Below are 19562 nucleotides of genomic sequence, written 5' to 3'. Positions count from 1 at the left end.
ACCACTACCATTTCCTACCTGCACCAAATCCATACAGTGAGAGTTGATCCTACCACTGTTATGATATCACTCATCCTACTTGGACAGCAAGAGTAGTGCTCACAGGGCTGAACTCCTGCCCACAGTGCACCATGTGACTCATTTGCATAATACCTAATTAGTTTCTCTACAAAAGAGACAAACATAGCAAAGGTATGTTGTTTATCGCTATAATGTGCTCTGTACTGAGGTGGTGGCAGTTGAATATGTCTGATGGAGGTGATAGACTCTCTTTAAAAGGAAGGTACAGTGCCGTGCCCCAATTTTGCTTCATGGAGTAATTTTTTTAAATTAATGTTAAGCAGCTGTACCCGGACCTAAGGGTTAATAGTCCATTATTCACATACTCTGTAGTCCTTGTTGTTCATGAGCTGCGTCCCCTTACCTGTTGCTCATAAGTAGCATACTCCCTGTGTACAAGCAGTCCAATATTCACAGGAGGGCGAGGGTAGCCTCGATGGTGCTCTGTTAATACCAGGACTGAATACTCAGATCTGGCTACAGCTGCTCAACAGTAATGCAAAGTTAGTGGCCCTGAGCTGTGATGGCGATCTTTGTTACTAGTTCATGCTACCATCGGGCAGTATAAGTTATTTGATGGATTTCCTTTAAAACCTATTTCTAATCGAGTCTCAATTTTATTGAAACATTTAGTCACAAAGGCCTCCATTTTCCATGCTTTGGATGGTTGTTCGCTGCTCAAATACAAGACTACAAGGATCCATTATAAAGCATTTCTTAAAGCATGCCTGAGTTTATAAGCCTTTATTACTTGCTATACCAAATTTCCTAGTCTTTCTACTGCATGAGAATTGAGTTTTGACTTTTTCTAGTTGAAGATGGGCATGAGGCCTCAATTGAAAATTTAGGAAAAGAAACTTATCTCTGCTTATTCTTCTATGTAGTGTCTCTTCTTGCAGTCAAAACAGAGCCAATGAACAGCAATGAAACCACCACAACAACTGGAGATGGATCGCTTGACACTTTTACTGGGTCAGGTAAAGCAATCTGATGACATATTACACACGCTAAAGAAGCAGAAAATGTGTAATCCAGACTAATACACATATCCTCTGAAATTTCAAGTCTGGCAACAGCCTTGTTAAATTTTGTGAAAGTTTCAAAGTGGACTAGGTCCAGAATTTCATGCCTGTAAATGCCTGCAATTAGTTATCAAGCATAAATTTTCTTCTACGGTTAAGACATTGTGGGGAACTTGAGATTTAGCAAATGCAAGGTCTTCAGTCTGCGGCTCCTCGCAGATGTCCTTTTATTACTAATAGACACTTTTAATTGTAATGCTTTTAGTTTAATATTAATTCAAGGCTTGCAATCTCTTTATAGGCAGAAACATGATACTATGTATATAGGATTGGTTGCATGCCAACAGGATCTATTATTCGGGAAGACATCATCAATAATTAAAAAGAAATTCCATTCAATATATATGTATCCTTGGCAACAATAAACAAGCATTTATAATTATGGAGTTAGGGATAATAAAAAAAACTATCAATTTAAAAGGCAATTTTATTCCCTTTAAAAATGGGGCCATGATGATTTTGTCAAAATGCCAAATTTAAATTCCTCGACTGAATGAACCCTTTGTCCAGGCCAAAGCAAATCCACTTAACCTTAGTATGGGGGAAGAAAAAGGACAACTGCTCAAAGAGGCACAAAATGTCATTAGTGAAATATGGAATCACTTTTTAGAGTCCCCCCCCTCCAACATACACGCGCGCACATGCACATACAGACCATTATGTATGGGGACCTGTCCTGCATTTGAACTTAACCTGTGCTGTCCTATGGGCAAGAAGACATGTTAAAGAGGGCCTGCCAGCTCTCCTGACATGTCTGAAGCATCTCTTCTCTTCTTCATGTCATTCCTCGCTTATTCTTCCGGGAAATGTATGACTAAATTGATAACAATCAGACATATTTACTAATACTTAGACATTGCAAACTTAGACAAGACAGTCTAAAGAGGTGACAAATTTAACAAAATGACTCATTTTTGTTATGTTTTGAGCATCTTTAGACACTTTTGTTGCTGCCTATTTGCACTACGGGTCAACTTAAGCAACGCCTTCTATTCAGCTAAATTATGCCCCTTTCCTGGTAATCCATATCCCCTTGGTGTTGAGTGTGCTGCAAAAATACATAATAATTATAGCATGTATGCCACTTTTTTCCTTCCTACAAAATAAGCCAGAATTATGTGTTACCTTTTAATATTATAATTAGAAAGTCTCCCTAAACAGTCATCTCCTATTAGTCTGGGGTGGTCCTACTTTCTGACTAACAGCTTTGGCAGTGAAGTCATTCTTAAAGGGATTCTATCATTAGGAAAAGTCATTTTTAACTAAGCACACTTGCATAGCCTTTAGAAAAGCTATTCCACACACACATACCTCTTGTATGTAAATCACCTCAATAGTTTTTGACTGAGCCCATTTTTATTCATATGCTAATTATCCTCCAGTGAGTACCAGAAGTCTCAGTGATCACACTCTCTCCTGTGTGTACAGCACAAGCTTCTGCTGCTGACTCATCTCCCTGCTCACACACAGCGCACAGAAGAGAGAGGAGTGCTCGCTGAGAACGTTCAGTGCTCACTGGAAGCTAATTAGCATATGAATACAAAAAAAGGGCTTATTCAAAAACTACTGAGCTGATTTACATACTAAAGGTAGGTGTGGAATAGCCTTTTTAAAGGCTATGCAAGTATGTGCTTATTTAAAAATGACTTTTCCCAATGATAAAGCTCCTTTAAGCCCAGAGTGAGTGATGATTTGCATTACTAGTTATACTGAACTGTCTACCACAAAACTACTATATGCAGCAATCTTCTCTGCTTTTACGTCTCAATATCTGTTAATAGCAATTAACAAGAGTGTTCATTGTGACCAGCTTGTCTTCTACAGCACAAAGAGCAATAGAGGATCCGGCTAAAGAGAATTGTGCAGAGCCATGAGCCAATTTAAGCATGAAAGGGAATGTCCATTTATTTTAAAGGGTGCAGTAGTTTCTTCTGTAAATTCCTACAGCCTGATTTGGCTCCTACTTAGATTATGGCTGCACACTTAGGCTACTTTCACTTTGCCTAATGTAAAAAATCACAAATCAGTCAATGCGCCAGATAAATAATGTACCAGCTAGGAAAAGCCCATGTTAATCAATTAGGTTGTTATTGTGTGCTCAGTCTTATGGAAGTGTTGAAATACAATTTTGCTCTATAGAAAGCTATAATATACACTGAATGGCCACTTTTTGAGGCATCTGTCCTTTCATAATTGAAACTTCCCTTTTATGAAAATTAGACATGCATAAAATGAAATGAACGTGGTTTGTTTTGTGCGATGGTGTTAGTGGTATACCAAGAATAATGTATGCAAAGGTCATCCTGTGAAAGTTTTGACCAACAGGATGTGCATAGTCAATTAGCTTGCCAAATGAAACAATGGTGCTCCAACTAACATGTCTCAATTGCTACTGCTGGCTATGGGAAACAGAAAGGCAAGACTAGTGGGCAAAATAATTTAAAAAGTTTATTAATGAGGAGTAGAAATACAATGTCTGGTCAAATGAATCCACCATACTGATTGGAGGCTCAAAATTTGGCACAAGCAGTATGATTCATGAACTCTTCCTGTTAGGTGTCAACTAGGGTTGAGCCGATCTTGAGATTTCAAGATCGATTTTAAAATCCGATTTCCGATAATTTTCCAGCCAATCTCAATCTCGATTGTGAAATTTGCTCGATCGCCGATCGGAATCCGATCTTTTCCGATCCCGATCCTCAACCCTAGTCAATGCTTTTCTATGGGAAAAGTCACTTTTGGGGTTGAGCCGATCTTGAGATAACCTCCGATCTCAATCCCGCTGGAAAAGATCGGGTCGAAATCGCGATCGTGAAATTTACTCGATCGCCGATCGGAATCCGATCTTTTCCGATCCCGATCGCTCAACCCTAGTGTCAACAGTTCAGTCTGGTAGAGGTAGAGTAAAGGTATCGGGAATGTTTTCTTGGCACAACTTCAGCTCTCTGATACACATGAATGATACCTCTCAGAGATGTGCGAACCACTGAAGATTTGTTTCGGAATCTGGTGGTTCAATCCCAAAATTAGTTTTGAGACAAGTTTGGTATTAACCACAGCTTAAATTGGCTTAAAACATAGTGTATGGAACTCTCATGGCTGCTATCTATCCAATCTCTAACAAACACAGACCAAGTTATGTTAAAGTGAAAGTGACATGTATGTCTTTGGAAAAACGATGGTAAGCTTTTGATACAAACACTGAGTTTAGCCATACACTGCTCTGAAACTCACTTTTATATATTTTAACATTTAAGCCACTCCAAAAATTACCCTATATTTGGGGAAAGGTGCTTGCCCATGTTTTTTTTTAGAAACGCATGGCAAAAAGCAAAGGTTTAATGGAAAAATTAGCCCGTTTTGATGTAAATGCTACAGGCTTGTTATGTGGGAAGCAACTTCATGATTATATGCCTCAATGAAAAGGCTAACAAAAAAGCCATCAAAAGTGATCCCTTTATGGGAGCAGATGTGAAATCAAAGTGGTGGTGGTTTTAACAGATGCAATGGCACAACTTTGTTTTTATGCCAACACTGGGGCACCAACAGTTTGGAATAGTGGAATATGATTGAAAAGGCTGCAGGGAACGTCTGGCTGAGTGGTGCAGTGGTGGTACTTGTAGCAACATGAGTAGCAGGCAGCATGAGCAGTACAGTAAACGGAGCATTATATAGGCAGACTGTAGCAGCTCCATTTGGAGGCATCAGCCAGAGGTATGTGAATATCCTTACGGATTCATGCCTGATTCATTTTGATGACAGTAATATATTTCAATGCTAGAGGTGGACAGATTGGACATTCAAAGTGTCATAACTCTACCAGCAGCACTGAACACCTACCTCCTGCCCTTGCTGTGCTTGTGAGGTATCAATATCCCCTTCTGCATCAAAGGAGAGTCTTTCTCTTCGTCTTCCAACCTAGGAGTCGAAATTCCGCCACCATAATGACCCAGATCTTCATCCTACTCCAGATACCCTTACATCAATCCAGGGCGATGATGTTGACTAAAAAGTGTAAACAGTTCTTCCTTTTCGATCCCACATTGCAGGATTGTGTTTCCTGTTAGATATATAACATCGCTTACACTGAAGTTGTCTTTGCTAACAAAATTGGTGGCCTCTTCAAAGGGCTTGAAAAGTTAACACTCTTCCTTTATGAGCCTTTAGTGATGGATCTCAAAATAACACATTGTTTATGTGGCTTGCTGCATGCAATATTCATTCACTGCCTTCTTCTGCTCACACAGATACTTCAGCATGTTTAAGGTGGAGTTCCACCAAGTTTGAATGCTGCAGATAAGGGGATGCAAAGACACACTATTTTATAGTTGCAAGATGAGCAGAATGTTTTTAGTGACATAAGAACAGCTGAAATGCAAAGATACTTTTTTGGCCCTGAGAAGCACTTCTTTTAGACTACTATACATGTTAACAAAGCAGTGCACCACCAGCTTCAGCACTTGCGCTATACAGGGGCAATGTGTTATTTGACCTAACTGCAGCACAACAATAATATTAGTACAGTTGCCGCTGGCAATATTGTTCAGTTGTAGTTGACAAGGAGCCATTCAATAGGGTATTTGTTGCAGGATACAGCGGAGAAACTCCTTTAGTATGTATTCTCTGATCCAGGCTCATTAACTGTAAAACTGCTATGCAGAATTTCACCTTACACCCATGAAAAGAGGGAGGAACAGTATAGGAAGCAACGCCTTGCCCTGGTGAAGATGGCACAAAAAATGTTTCAGAGAGGAGGATCCTATCACAGAGTATTATTTACTTTTATTAAATCACGGCAGGGAAGATGGCTTAAAAAATAAGAGAGATAAAATCTATAATTTTAATTGGTATACATCAAAAAATAACCCTAGGTACATGTTGATGTATCAGTACGATGCCTCCAGTTGCCGGCATACGTAAAAATAAAAAGACTATTAGTGGCTCCTCTTGTGCTTCGTGCAGCAGGTGAATATAGTTTAAATCTACTGTACAGTACAAACAGGCCTATTCACTGCAACCTCTTATAGCAAATCTCAGCTAGATAACAAATCCAATACGGAGCATCTCCCCTTAATCTGCTGAGCTTCTATATCGTATTGTTTCCCACATGGGTTAAGCAAAAATTTAGCATGTATGGGGTTAATGCTTCAAATGTACATATACAGAAAGCGAAGGATCTGATAAATCAAGATTCCGCTATTCACTGTCAAGTTTCTAATTGTCTTAATCGCAACACATTTCCCCCAAATGCAATATGGTCTGGGTTCATCAGGAGATCATATTGATACATTGATATATACCCAGGGTTATTTTTTAACATATACCTATAGACCAGACCTGGGCAATGTGCGGCTCGCGGGCCACATCCGGCCCTCTGACTACTTCTATCTGGCCCGCATAGCTAGTGGAAAGTTTTTCAAGGACCTGTGATGATGTCATCACAGCCTATCACCAGGATAGGCTATGACTCATTAGTGGGCGGAGCCACACGGGACTGTGTGCTTTCTGCAAGCTGCCAGCAATGGAGGCTGCTGGATGATAAAGAGAGAAGAGACAGCATGTGTGAGCAAGAGGGGGGAACTAGGGGCAGATGTAGGGGGACAGTTAAACTGAATGCACATGTAGGGGGGACATTAAACTAGTGGGCAGATGGAGGGTGACATTAAAGTGGGGCAGTTGGACGAGGATATTATACCATGGGGGGTCGCTGGAAGGGGACATGTCTTCCTCTAGTTGCCACCGGTTTAATGTCCCCCTACAGCTGCCCCAGTTTATTGTCCCCTCTAGTTTCTGCTGGTTTATACTGGGGCACCAGGAGAGGGACTTAATACTGTGGGACATTTGGAGGGAAACGTTATAATGTGGGGGTGTGTAATGTTAGGGTGCCTGTAGGAGGATTTTACTTTGTGGGGCACATGGGAAAACAAATGAGAATGGGCAGAGTCAGCGGAGAAGTGGGTGGAGCTAAATTTGCTGCGACACGCATGGCCCTCTAGAACCGTTACAATTTCTCATGTGGCCCCATGGGAAAATTAATTGCCCACGTCTGCTATAGAGTTTATCTTTATTATTTTGTGAGACATCCTCTCCGTAGTGATTTAACTAGAGAGGAGGATCCAGAGGAGGCGGATACGCCCTGCAAGGTGTTGGAACTGGATCTATATAAACAGGGTGAATCTAGAACCTGGCCTTGTACTGGCACTCAGTGGGTTGTAACAGCCATGTATTGTCCCTGTCTACAATTGCTGCTCCATGTATCAATGGCAGCTTACCTCAGACCCTGTTTAAGATAATCCTTTAATAGTCCCACATTGGGGAAATTTCAGCGTGTTACAGCAGCATAGTAATACAGATACAGGATAATACACAGTAATATATTACAGACGTAGACACACATAAGCTGAGAAGAGAAGATATACTAGGAGGCCATAGCAGCTAAGGAAAAACAGAAGAGAAGGAGGAAGACCTCATGGTCATCGTCATAATCATTAGTTCTCTGTGCGGAGTGATCTTTGTTTGGTCTGATGTAGATTATACAGCCTGATTGCGGTTGGAAGGAAGGACATAGCATTATGAATAACTGACGTTGTGGAATAGAATAAAGCGGAGGAGAAACAGAGTATGTTAGATAGTATGGTGGCCAGATATGAAGGCTACTGGTGGGGGACTATGATCATTATTTTGTTTGCCAGTTTATTAGTTTTGTGTTTATTTAGTAGTATATTTGTGTTATTATTTATTGGATGTGAATTGAATCCCACCTGATCGTGCCCTATTTATCTACACTGCCCTTTGCTTTATGTGGTGTTTTAAATCTGTTTTAATTGATATTATGCCGTTTGATTTGGTTATGAAATAAAGGTGGTATATTGTTAATGAAACTATTTTTTTATATTTATTGATTTATTAGATTAATGGTTATGTGATATACTGGGGATATGTCATGACGATAATGTCAACAAATCCATTCTCTACTTGTACCATTACTGAAATGACTTGTGTTCCTGCACATAGCATCTTATATACTGTATGTGAAATCCGCATTATAAGGTGTCCACTTACCTCTGACTGTTGGCTGAGAGGCTGTCAGATGATGCCAGGAGTGGCAGGGCATCTCAGTAACTCACAGGCATGTTTCCATGCCTATCGTAGTGGCCTATTTAGTTTATCAAAATGAATTGCCAATTAGGGCTCGTTCACATCTGCGTTCTCCTCTCCGAACTGCAGGTTTCCGTTTCCTGCTTAAACAGAGGCAGGATACGGAAACCTGCAGGAGTCTTTCTCACCCATTCATTTGAATGGGTGAGAAAGCTGTCCGACCGTGAGCGGCGGTGAGCGTTTTGCGCTCTCCGCCGCGAAACCGGGTTTTTTAATCCGCACACAAAGTCAGACATGCAGCACTCTGTGTCCGGATTAAAAAATCCGGTTTCGCGGCAGAGAGCCTAAAACGCTCACCGCCGCTCATGGCCAGACCCGGTCTGTGCTTTCCGTCTTCTGGCATGCAGAAGACGGAAAGCACAGAACGGAGAGTAGAACGCAGGTGTGAACCTAGCGTTATTTGGTTTTGATAAAAACCAAACAATTTTGAATATTCAGGTCGAACCTGGCTTGGAACAAATTGGTTTGGCCATCTCTAATACCTGTGTACACTATGATGAAGCACACTACTAGTAAATAAATTAGCCATTCAGTGTAGCTATACTGTATATGAATAGATATATTACATCCTTTATTCTGTTTAGTTCATCAGATTATTGAGAGTCTTTGGTATATAGTATATTACAGAAATGCCATTGGTTTTTCTTTCATTGATACCTTAGACAATTTCTAAGGTGCTAAAATGTGTAAGTTATATCTTCAAGACCACAATGAAATGAATACATCTCGGTACACATCTAACTTTGTCTAGATACGTGCATTATATAGATTGGTAGATATAAAGATTCCAGGAAATATGAAAACAAACTCTACATACTGACAAGCAGAAATGTAATAAGTGATGGTTTCTAGGATGATGACTATATGTTCATAGAAATGCTAGCTTTCTCCAGAGAATAGAGGTCTATCCTGAAGGATAACATTTTCAATAATTCTCTACTGCAAAGTATTAAATGGTGTTCTTCAATGCTGTAGTGATGGCAAGGAAGGAGTGAAATACTGATAGTCCCTGTTCCTTGTAGCCATCATTCTAAGTGTCCACTCACATGGAGGAAAATGGTGAGGAATTTGGTGTGGAATATCAGCATTGAAAAAAAGCCTTCCGTTGATTTCAATGGGTTCCTTTTTCTGCTAGTAGTTGTCAGGTGTTCTGCTAGCAGAAAAGGGAACCCATTGAAATCAATGGGAGGCTTTTTTTTTTTTTTTTTTTTCAGCATTGAAATTCCACACCAAATTCTTCACCATTTTCCTCCATGTGAATGGACCCTGAGAATTGCTGAGGTTAGGAAGTCAGACCTTCTCTAACCATAAAGTCATGACGTAGACTAGCGATATGCCATCACTCTGTAAGGCTGGGCCCCCACATTGCATCATTCTGTGGCAATAAATGCTGCATTTGACATTACCTTCAAAGCTGATAGGATTCTGACTAATCACATTCTCACATTGTGGGAAAAAAAAATCAACAGTGGAAAAGGTGTGATTTCAAAAACACTTATGTTCACAGCATGTCAATAATACCTACAGAAACACTGCCGTTAGTGTGCCGTATAGGTATAGTAGGGGCAGAAAATCTGCAGAGGAAAACTCTTCTGTGAAAAATAGTAAAAAAACACGAGGTGTTTCTGTCACAGTCTTTACCTCAGCATTTTTTTGGGCTGCGGCTTACCCTAAAACAGGATAACTGTATTAATCAGATGAAAACCTGACATTTTCTACCGTTTGAGACCATTCCATTTTTACTATATGGGATTCACAAATCAATTACATAGTGGGTTTTCTTTTTGTTTGTTTTTTGGTGATACATGCTTTATTTGTATGCCATTTTATTCTGGTATCTTTTTTTCTTTTTTAAATCTGGGAAAAAGGTAAAAAAAAATAAAATAAAATAAAATTTACAATTTCCCCTTGTAAGGGACGGAGCTAAAAGCTACCATTAAGGTTATGTTGGATTTTTTTACTTTACAACATGGGGTCACTCTATCATTGCTTTTGCACTAGAATTTTGGTGTTTTTTTCCCAATTTAGCACCTTTTTCTGATTGAACCTATTTTATTCATCACTTCCTCCATCTTTTAAAATGTAATACACCTATTTTCAAAAGGGTCTTGGATGTTGGTGTGGTTTACTGTATGTAACTTTAAGAAAGTTACAAAATGTGTGCGCAAGCAAACACCACTTCTAATTTGGTTTTAAAAAAATATACCTCAAGAACCTCGAGAATTCGCACCCACAAAAGCACAGAATTTACGCAGTGTGTGATATTTTGATACATTTGACGCAATAAAATATGCTAGAAAAATCTTAGAAAATTGGCAAAAAGCAAACCTCTCATAACAAATTGTCCTTATTGTGCCCCTCATAAAGTCAAAAAAAGACCCCAGTGGCATTTCAAAATAACATTTTTTGTTTATTGCTGATATATTAGCTCCAGTTATAGGTGAATTACATCCTTCTGAGCCAATACAGTGTTGATCGGGGTCTGCTAAGACTGAAAAACTTCTGCACACAAATGGCATGCACTATAAAAGTCTACTTTGGTCATACCTTGCATACCAGTAAACTGTAGTACAATGTATGATAAATAAATCCCCATGTTGTCACGTAAACCTCAGGCCTGGTTTACATCTGCATCAGTAATCCGTTCAGGGGAGTCTGCATGAGGACCCTCCGAACGGACTACCGAATGCATTGGAAAGCGGTGTGTAGTGAAAGCACACGGACCGCATAGACTATAATGGAGTCCATGTGTTTTCCAAATGGTCTCCACATGGAACATGCGGACAGAAAAGTAAAATCACGGCCGCAAAATAGCGCTGCATATACGATCCACGCTCCCATTGAAATCAATGGGAGCGTATACGGCTCGCAAAAGCTCACGCGGTGTCTACGTGCCACATCATGCGGCACGTTACTCCGTGTGAACTCTCCCTTACTCCACTCAAGTCAGTGGTGTAAAAATACTAAACGATGCAAAATTTTAGTGGGAAAATAGTCAAGTTCCCGTTTTTCAATTTTTTGGTATCAGAAATCTGGGGGCTTACTAGTTTCTCAATGTGTTCTCTAGAAATATAGCTGCTCTGTCATAGCTAAAAGGACCCTATCTGCCATACAGATAGGTTTAAAGTTAAAATAAATGGAAATACTCATTGCTGGCAGGTTCTGGGGTGAAAATGATATCCCTACATAATAAGGCTATGTTCACATCTCTGCTGGGGTCTCCGTTATAGACTTTGTCACAATGTCTACCTGAAATCAATGGACGAAAAAGCCTTGCATGCATGGCTTAGTGTATAGTGGTTGCAGTACTATAGTGCAGGCCCCATAGCTTTTAACTTACAGTATAAATGTTTACAAAATATAAACTATAACATGCAAAGAAATTTAAAAAAAAAGTCTGGAAAAATATAATATTCCATTCTATGGGTACAGACACATGGAGAAAGGCTCATTGCCATTACACCCTGCCGTTTTTACTGTCCCAACTGACACCATAACAGTCACAAATAGTACACAGAGAACAAATACAAGTCACACAGGTAATCTAACATATACCAGTCTACTGGAGGTAAAAAAAAAAAAATGGGGGGCTCAGGTAGACCCTGTACTATATATAAGAAGGACACTGTATAAAATAATAAGGTACATACCATATATGATAAGGAAAACAATGTAAATAATTATATGGGATGGTGCTGTATATAATTGGAGTGGAGCAGTATATTATGATATATGACATGTAAGGGATAAGGGATGGCACTGTATATAATGATAAAGAAGAGCGTTGTAACTATAAAATCCACTGTATCATGACTAACAGTACTAATAATACCATTACAGGGCCAAATAATACTCCCAGACCAAAAATATATATTGCCACCACACAGTGACTGAATATTACCCCCTTACTGAATAAAATATATAATAAAAATAACAACATTATACACCTGAACTTTATAGAAAAGTATCCCTTGAGATATTAACTATTTTTTGGGACTCCCTACAGTAAAAGTACTCATTTGCCTCCTTATGACCCTTGCACATTAAGTGCAACTTTTGCTGCCCAACACAGTATGCTGCTCCTCTTTCAGCCCCACAAAGTGTCATTTTAGGACCTCTACACAGGAATAGTACTCCTGAGCTTCTCTTAGTACTGACAGTCAGTACTAATACCCAATTAAAGCTCACTTTTATGCCTCTACCATGTGATACACTATTATACGTCTCCACTAAATACTAATGCCTCATTTGTTCCCCTACTCCATAACAATGCCCCCACTGTACCTCCATTCAATAATACTACCCTTTGGTTCCCCCAGCCAGTAACAATGCCATCACTCAATAATGATGCTCCCACTCAGTCATAATATGGTCATGATGGATGGTAATGGATGATTTTCCGTTATAGTGTCCGTTATTTCAGTCTGGTTTTTTTCTGCTCATGCTCAGAACTAACGTATGTTAATTTTGAAGGTTTTTTTTTTTTTTTTTAAGATCAATGAAAAACTTACTCTGTACCCACTTAATGATAATGCTACCGTCTGCCCCTAGTCTTTAATAATGCCCCCTCTAGTAAAATGTATTGTAATAGTCTCCACATTTGATCCCGTCCTCAGTCTATTTGCATTTTCAATGATAATCAAACCTCAGATGAACATAATTGGATTTAATATATTTGCTACGTTGAAAGTGTCTTCCATTAATCATTTTGGAAGTGAAACCTGACCACTTGGCCTAGTGTTACCCTGTATGTTTTCTCTATGGATTTCTTATGATGGGATGGGTTCATCATTATGCTGAATGTATATTTGGCATGCATCTGTCTTGATAGAGACAGATGGTTAAGTGAAAGAAAAAAAAAACTTCTGCACTATGTTTGGAGCTAGTCCACATAAGATAAAGATTTAGGATGCCATGTCGAGAAGATGATGAACTGCAGCAAGTCGATGATGCTGAGCCCCAACACTAGCCGTACATGCTACACAGTTAGTACTCACATACCTATTAGAGCTAAACAAAAATGGCTGCTTCTTCTGTATGGTACTAACCATCTGAACAGAGTGTGATTCTGCATGGTGTGGTGAGACTATTATTTTCTACTGACAGTGGGATCTGTATGTCTCGTACATCTGTATACTTTTCTAACCGATGCATGTGGAGAGCGAGACATTACCTATCTGTAGTGTACTTATTTTTAGTTCCTAGGACATGAAGCGTTCTTCTGCAGAGCTGGCCCCCAAATACTTGCTGTTGCCAAGATGTAGATTTAGCTCTGTACCAAATACTTCCACACTTTGTAGTTCTATTTTACACAAGAATAACTCATTTTGTCAGCATTTATGATCTATGCTAAAGCTGTTAGAGCGTGAATGCAAGTTATTTATGGTACTAAGTTTTGTAAGTGTGTTTTATGTTTTACAGTAATAACAAGCAGTGGCTACAGTCCAAGATCAGCACACCAGTACTCGCCTCAGCTTTATCCCTCTAAGTAAGTGACAAGTTCTTTAACTTATGGGGAAAACTCTATATCATTGTGTTAAGCACGGGGGGCAATTAATTTCTGCATTTTTAATTCTTTTGGAACTGCTCCATTTTTCCAGCGGTATATAGAGAGTTAAATTTTTATGCAGCATTACATGAAAAGTTATGCTTCATATCTGTAAATCTATAAGTAGTGTTAAAACTCAGCATGAGAAGATCGCTGTAATATCGAACAGCTGCGGAGAATTTCATGCTCCGTAATGCAACCATGTCATCTCTGAACATAAACTCTACAACTGGCTGAACCGTGTTCACCCGTATATTAACAGTGGTCCGCTAGTAATAATGATGGGTTTTATGTGTTCAAACTTTAATATGAACTTAGGGAGGAAAATGTCTTTTCTCCATCGCATGGCCATATTAATTCTCCACAGCGTCCACAGACTTCTAAGGTTTTTACAGGGGCATAGTAAAAGGAGTGCATGCATAGTACAGAACTGCAGAAACTATTTGTGTCTCAAGTGATGTGTTCAAGGGATCTCTCCTATAGCTCCACCATAACGCTTCAGTCTATTATTTCACTTATAATTGATGTGTCTCCTTAGGACCAAGTAAAGCATGCAATTGCTTGTTTTATATATAATACACTATATGGAGAAACGTATTGGGTCACGGCTCTTTATCACTGAATTCAGGTGTTTCATTCCATCCCACTACCACAGGTGTATAGAATCCAGCACCTAGATCCCCTTCTAGATATTTCATGATGAACTATGAGCAGCATTATTAACCCTTAAGTACTATCATGGTATCTATCATAAACCACTATTGTACACATATCATTATGATAGACACCATGATAGTACTTAAGGGTTAAGCAGCACAAGCATCTAGGAATCATGGCCACAAAGAGGAAGACCACTCATAGTTACAGAGTAGGGTCACTGAATGCTGAGGAGCACGCTACTGATCTTCACGACAAGGGTTTCTAGGGCCTAGTTCCAGTAAAGGAAATCTTAATGCTTCGGAATGCCAAGACATTTTGGACTACTGTATAGTTCTAATTTTGTGCGAACAGTTTGTTGAAGGCCCTTTTATTTTGCCATATGACTGTGCCCCAGTAAACTAAGTGCATGCAAAGTCCACAAGGGCATGGCTAAATGAATTTGGTGTAGAAGAATGGAAGAACTCAACTGGCCCGCATAGAGCCCTGACCTCAATCTCACTGGGATGAACAAGAACAGGGATTGTGAGACAGACCCTCCCATCTAATATCTGCATCTGACCTCACAAATGTTTATATGGATAAACAAAATCCATAGACACACTTCAAAATATTGTAGAAAGCGTCCTCCACAATACTTTCGTTCTTATAGTGTAACAACTAATTAAACTCTATATATCTTTATTTTACTGTATAGATTTTAATGTGCTGATAAAATGGAAAAGAGGTCAGTCCAGACTGCTTAGGCTATGTTCAAATCTGAAATGGAGACTCCATTACAGTGTGCGGCGAATGCTCACTAGGGTTGAGGGATCAGAAAAGATCAGATTCCGATCAGCGATCGAGTAAATTTCACGATTGCGTTTGGAATTCCGACCTGATCTTTTCCAGCGGGATCGAGATAGGAGGTTATCTCAAGATCTGCTTAACCCTGAAAGTGACTTTTCCCATAGAGAAGCATTGACTAGGGTTCAGGATCGGGATGGGATTCCGATCGGTGATCGAGCAAATTTCACGATCACAATCGAGATCGGCTGGAAAATTATCGAAAACGGATTTTAAAATCGATCTTGAAATCTCAAGATCGGCTCAACCCTAATGCTTACCCGACGGATACTATTATAGTTAATGGGGCCTATTGGGCTTTGTATATGAGCGCTGTTATAGTGGCCTGCCTATTCATCGTTATGGTCCTCTGACAGACCAGAATAATGGATAGGCCAATGCTAGTGTGAACCTAACATTATTCATGCTGTGATGACGCCTTACAGTGCCTAAGCATTGTGTTAAAGAACTCTGTTATTGATAAACCTGTAGGCTATGCTCTGTTCATAACAATACATTGCAGATTATGGCCTATAATCTGCTGTGAAGGCTGATTTAGCAATCAAATAGGTTTTGTGCAACCCAAACAAGTAATTTCAACAATTTACTCAGGGAACCCCTGAACAAATTTCAGTTATCTTTTTGGCTTCTATGCACAGCTCTCTGTCATTTACTGTATTTAGACTATATTTGTTTTAGCATTTCCGCAGTATTTTTTCACCAGCTTTATACACAATTATGTATCCAGCCATATAAACATCTTTGGGGTTATACAGTATATTTATATACATAGATAGCATTTAAGAAACATCCACTTCGACAGCTGATTACAATGGTAACCTACCAGAAGTATGCAAATGCTGACAGCTCTACATATTTGTACTATATGTTGGCATCCTAATGTCTGCAGGCAGCACATGTAAACGGACATACCACTATTGTATTCCAAGAATTAGTGGACATATATTTAGGAGAATGCTGAAAATAGGCTACAGTGTATTTGCCGCTATTAAAATAACAGTGGATTTATTGGTTTTAAGCGTAATGGACACAAGCATGTCTGTAAAACCCCCAGGCTGCATGGAGCAATAATATACTGTACAAAACTTCTGTGAGCTGTTCCTTAATATACTGTACAAAACTTCTGTTCCTCCGTATGCCACAGATATAATACAGAGTGAGTCATACAGAATTGTTTAGTTGCATGCACACAAAGTGTATGTTGTGCATTACTAAAATTTGCACCAAAACTAGAAGATTTCAATTATGTTGCTAATTTCACCCTCACATTGAATGTACAAAATCCACAATGTAAATCCTTATAAAGAATTGACATGCTGCAATTGTAAAATCGTTGTCATGTGTCAATTTACATGTTGAACAAATCTTCATCATGTACATGAGAATAAGCAAATTCCATTGACTTAAATGCTAATGTATTATGCAGCAAATTTTCCACATGCAAAGCCACATGGTTTGCAAATTAATGCCATGTTTCTTTGACTGTTTTAAGACTGAGGTTGCCAATAGACAGCTTTTTTGTTGCAGATTTTGCTGCGTTTTTTTGAGGGTCGAGGGGATTGAGAAGAAGGGAGGGGTATATGTACATCCTACATATTTCCATTCCTTTTGTAGTCACTTTTGATTTCAGCTAACAAAAAATGCTGAAAAATTTGCAACAACAACAACAAAAAAAGCTGTGTTTTCGCAATATAGAGTCTGAGCCTTAATCTATCCGCTTCTAGAACACACTCCTATGGGGCACGTTTGGCAAATTATGTCCATCTGAAATCATGCATACAGTTTTTGGTACAGATTTTTTTTTTTTTTTTTTAGATAAAACTAGAAGTATAAGGAACTTTAAGGTTTGTTCTTGGTTGCAGTTCCTGTCTTTGGATGCTGCAGAAATAAAGCAAAAAAAAAAAAAAAAAAAAAAGGCCTCCTAAGACCCCGCATTGTAGAAAATCTTCTTTTTTTTTTTGCCAAAAAAAAATCTCCAACAAAAAAAACAGAGCTTAGCCTTACAGTAGCAGCAAAGTGAATGCAATTTCATCAAAATCATTCATACATTGTGTAAAAAATAAACAGAGCTGCGGAAAAATGCATTTTCAAAAAACGCAGAATGTTATTATTTTCTGTGGAATTGCAAGTGCTTTACCTGAATATTTAATACTTAATCCACTGCATTTCTTAGCTGGATTTCACTATGATGGGATTTAGCGTACACCAGAAGCCACAACACAGTGTTGCATCCATCACAAAGCAGACTGCACCCAATAAAACTCATTAAATTTGTATTGGGGTCAATACAGTTCTACAGAAAGGTCCATAGTTTTGCCAAAAATATGTGAATTGTTGTTATTCATGGATCAGGGACATGATATGTACTTGACTGTGTAAAGGCATTAATTTGACACATGTACAGAACTATTTTTAAATTTGTAGATAATTAAAAGTTAAATATTTTTACAAATATAAGTAATTAAACATTTTTAGAGTGTTAAAGATTTTCTCTAAATATCTTGTGGTCACAGTCTGTTGTGTTGATCGGTTGCCAGAAAATATGACCATGAATGCAGGAACTTTCTAAGGTAAAAAAAATCCACTATGATTTCCTTACTGTGGCTGGAATATCTTCTCATAAATGTAGTGTTCCTGTCTGTTTACCCGGCTACAATAAGAAAGTCATAGCTGGGTTCATGACAAGTCCCCGACCATAGGACGTTTCTGCATTTGTGGTAATATCCATCGGCAACCGATCAAGACAACAGATGTCACCACTAAGATGGTTAGAGGAAATCTTTAAAACTCTGCAGAATTGCAGAACTTGCTTATATTTACCATACTGTTTAACTTTTAATGATTTACAAATATAGATATGATTCTGGTCATGGAATACCCCTTTAATGCTTTACTGTTCAGCCTTATACATGAGGCTCAGTTCTGTGGCATTAGAATAAAGGAAAGGTATGAAAGGGTCTAGACTAAATGGGTGTATTTGTACAACAGCAAATCTTGACTTTTTAAAATCCTGTTTAACACTATTATTGGATTAAATCAGTAGACAGTTGTGTAGGTAGTAATTGTGGAGTTGCATAAATTCCCACACCTTCTTAGACATGGCATGTATTATTGAAACCTTCATCCTTTCCTGCTCGGTTTTTAAGAACAAGAAGTATTGTTAATTGAATATTTCACAATTTATTTAGAATTGTATTTAGAAAATCGACTAGAATTATTTTACCTGAGAAAGGAACTCATGTAGAGTCTACACAGAATCCATGTCTGTGTAGTAGGCAATAAAGTTCACTAAAAAGGCATGTAAGGGTATGTTCACACAGAGGAATTTGCTGCTGAGATTTTGAGGTCAATTCTGCCTCAAAATCAGCTTCAAATTCCATCCTGACTATATCTCCCATTGTATTCAATACAAGGTAAAGACTGAAAAAGTAAGTGCCCTGCTTGTTCTTCAGCAAATAACAGCTTAGTGAGTATATGACATAACGCTAAAGTGTTTTTTTTTTTGTTTTTTTTTAACCACAGGCCCTATCCACATATTCTCTCAACACCAGGCGCTCAGACTATGTCGGCCTATGCTGGTCAGACCCAATACTCTGGAATGCAGCAACCTACAGTTTACACAGCGTACTCGCAAACTGGACAGCCTTACAGTTTACCAACATACGGTATGTTTCCTCTTGTCTTATTCTGTTTCATCTGTTTTGACAGCTCTTCCTCCTTCACGAAAAATGATTGTGTATGTCTCCTGCAGATCTAGGAGTAATGCTTCCGGGTATCAAAACAGAAGGAGGTCTCCCTCAAACCCAGTCTCCATTACAGAGCGGTTGCTTAAGTTACAGCCCTGGATTTTCCACACCCCAACCAGGCCAAACTCCTTACTCCTACCAAATGCCAGGTATAAAAGTGCCATAAAATATGATCAGTAAATCATAGATAAATGTACATAGTAAACATGGCAATTGTTTATCATAGCTTTGTCATCTAATGTTTCAGTAAATACCTGTATTCACGCATTCGGAACATCTTACCTACAACGATATAGAAACAGCATTGTGCCATTCCTCTGTAAACTGTGTCAAAATGCAGGAAGTCAAGAGATGCCCCATTGGGAAGGAGATCAGTCACCCCGGTTGTCAATTTTTCCTTTTATACATTGCCGGGGGTATAATAGTGGAATAGTACAAAACAGTATCCATATTTCTGCATCTCTG

General features: G+C 38.8%; 1 protein-coding gene across 6 annotated transcripts in view; it reads left to right on the top strand.

Annotated features, from left to right (window-relative positions):
• EYA4 (EYA transcriptional coactivator and phosphatase 4) overlaps positions 1–19562 on the top strand; it is a 195689-nt gene that overhangs the window by 123040 nt on the left and 53087 nt on the right. For 3 of the 6 annotated variants that reach the window (XM_075267939.1, XM_075267941.1, XM_075267938.1), the window contains exons 6-9: positions 945–1037; positions 13722–13788; positions 18874–19016; positions 19103–19246. In XM_075267939.1, the coding sequence (XP_075124040.1) occupies positions 945–1037; positions 13722–13788; positions 18874–19016; positions 19103–19246 (447 nt within the window). The remainder of the gene's footprint in view (positions 1–944; positions 1038–13721; positions 13789–18873; positions 19017–19102; positions 19247–19562) is intronic. The other 3 variants (XM_075267943.1, XM_075267942.1, XM_075267940.1) reach the window with 2 other exon arrangements.

The sequence above is a fragment of the Leptodactylus fuscus genome, chromosome 3 (genome assembly GCF_031893055.1).
Source record: "Leptodactylus fuscus isolate aLepFus1 chromosome 3, aLepFus1.hap2, whole genome shotgun sequence".
NCBI lineage: Eukaryota > Metazoa > Chordata > Amphibia > Anura > Leptodactylidae > Leptodactylus > Leptodactylus fuscus.
Note: the sequence above shows the minus strand (reverse complement) of the source record. Positions and strands in the feature narration are given on the sequence as shown.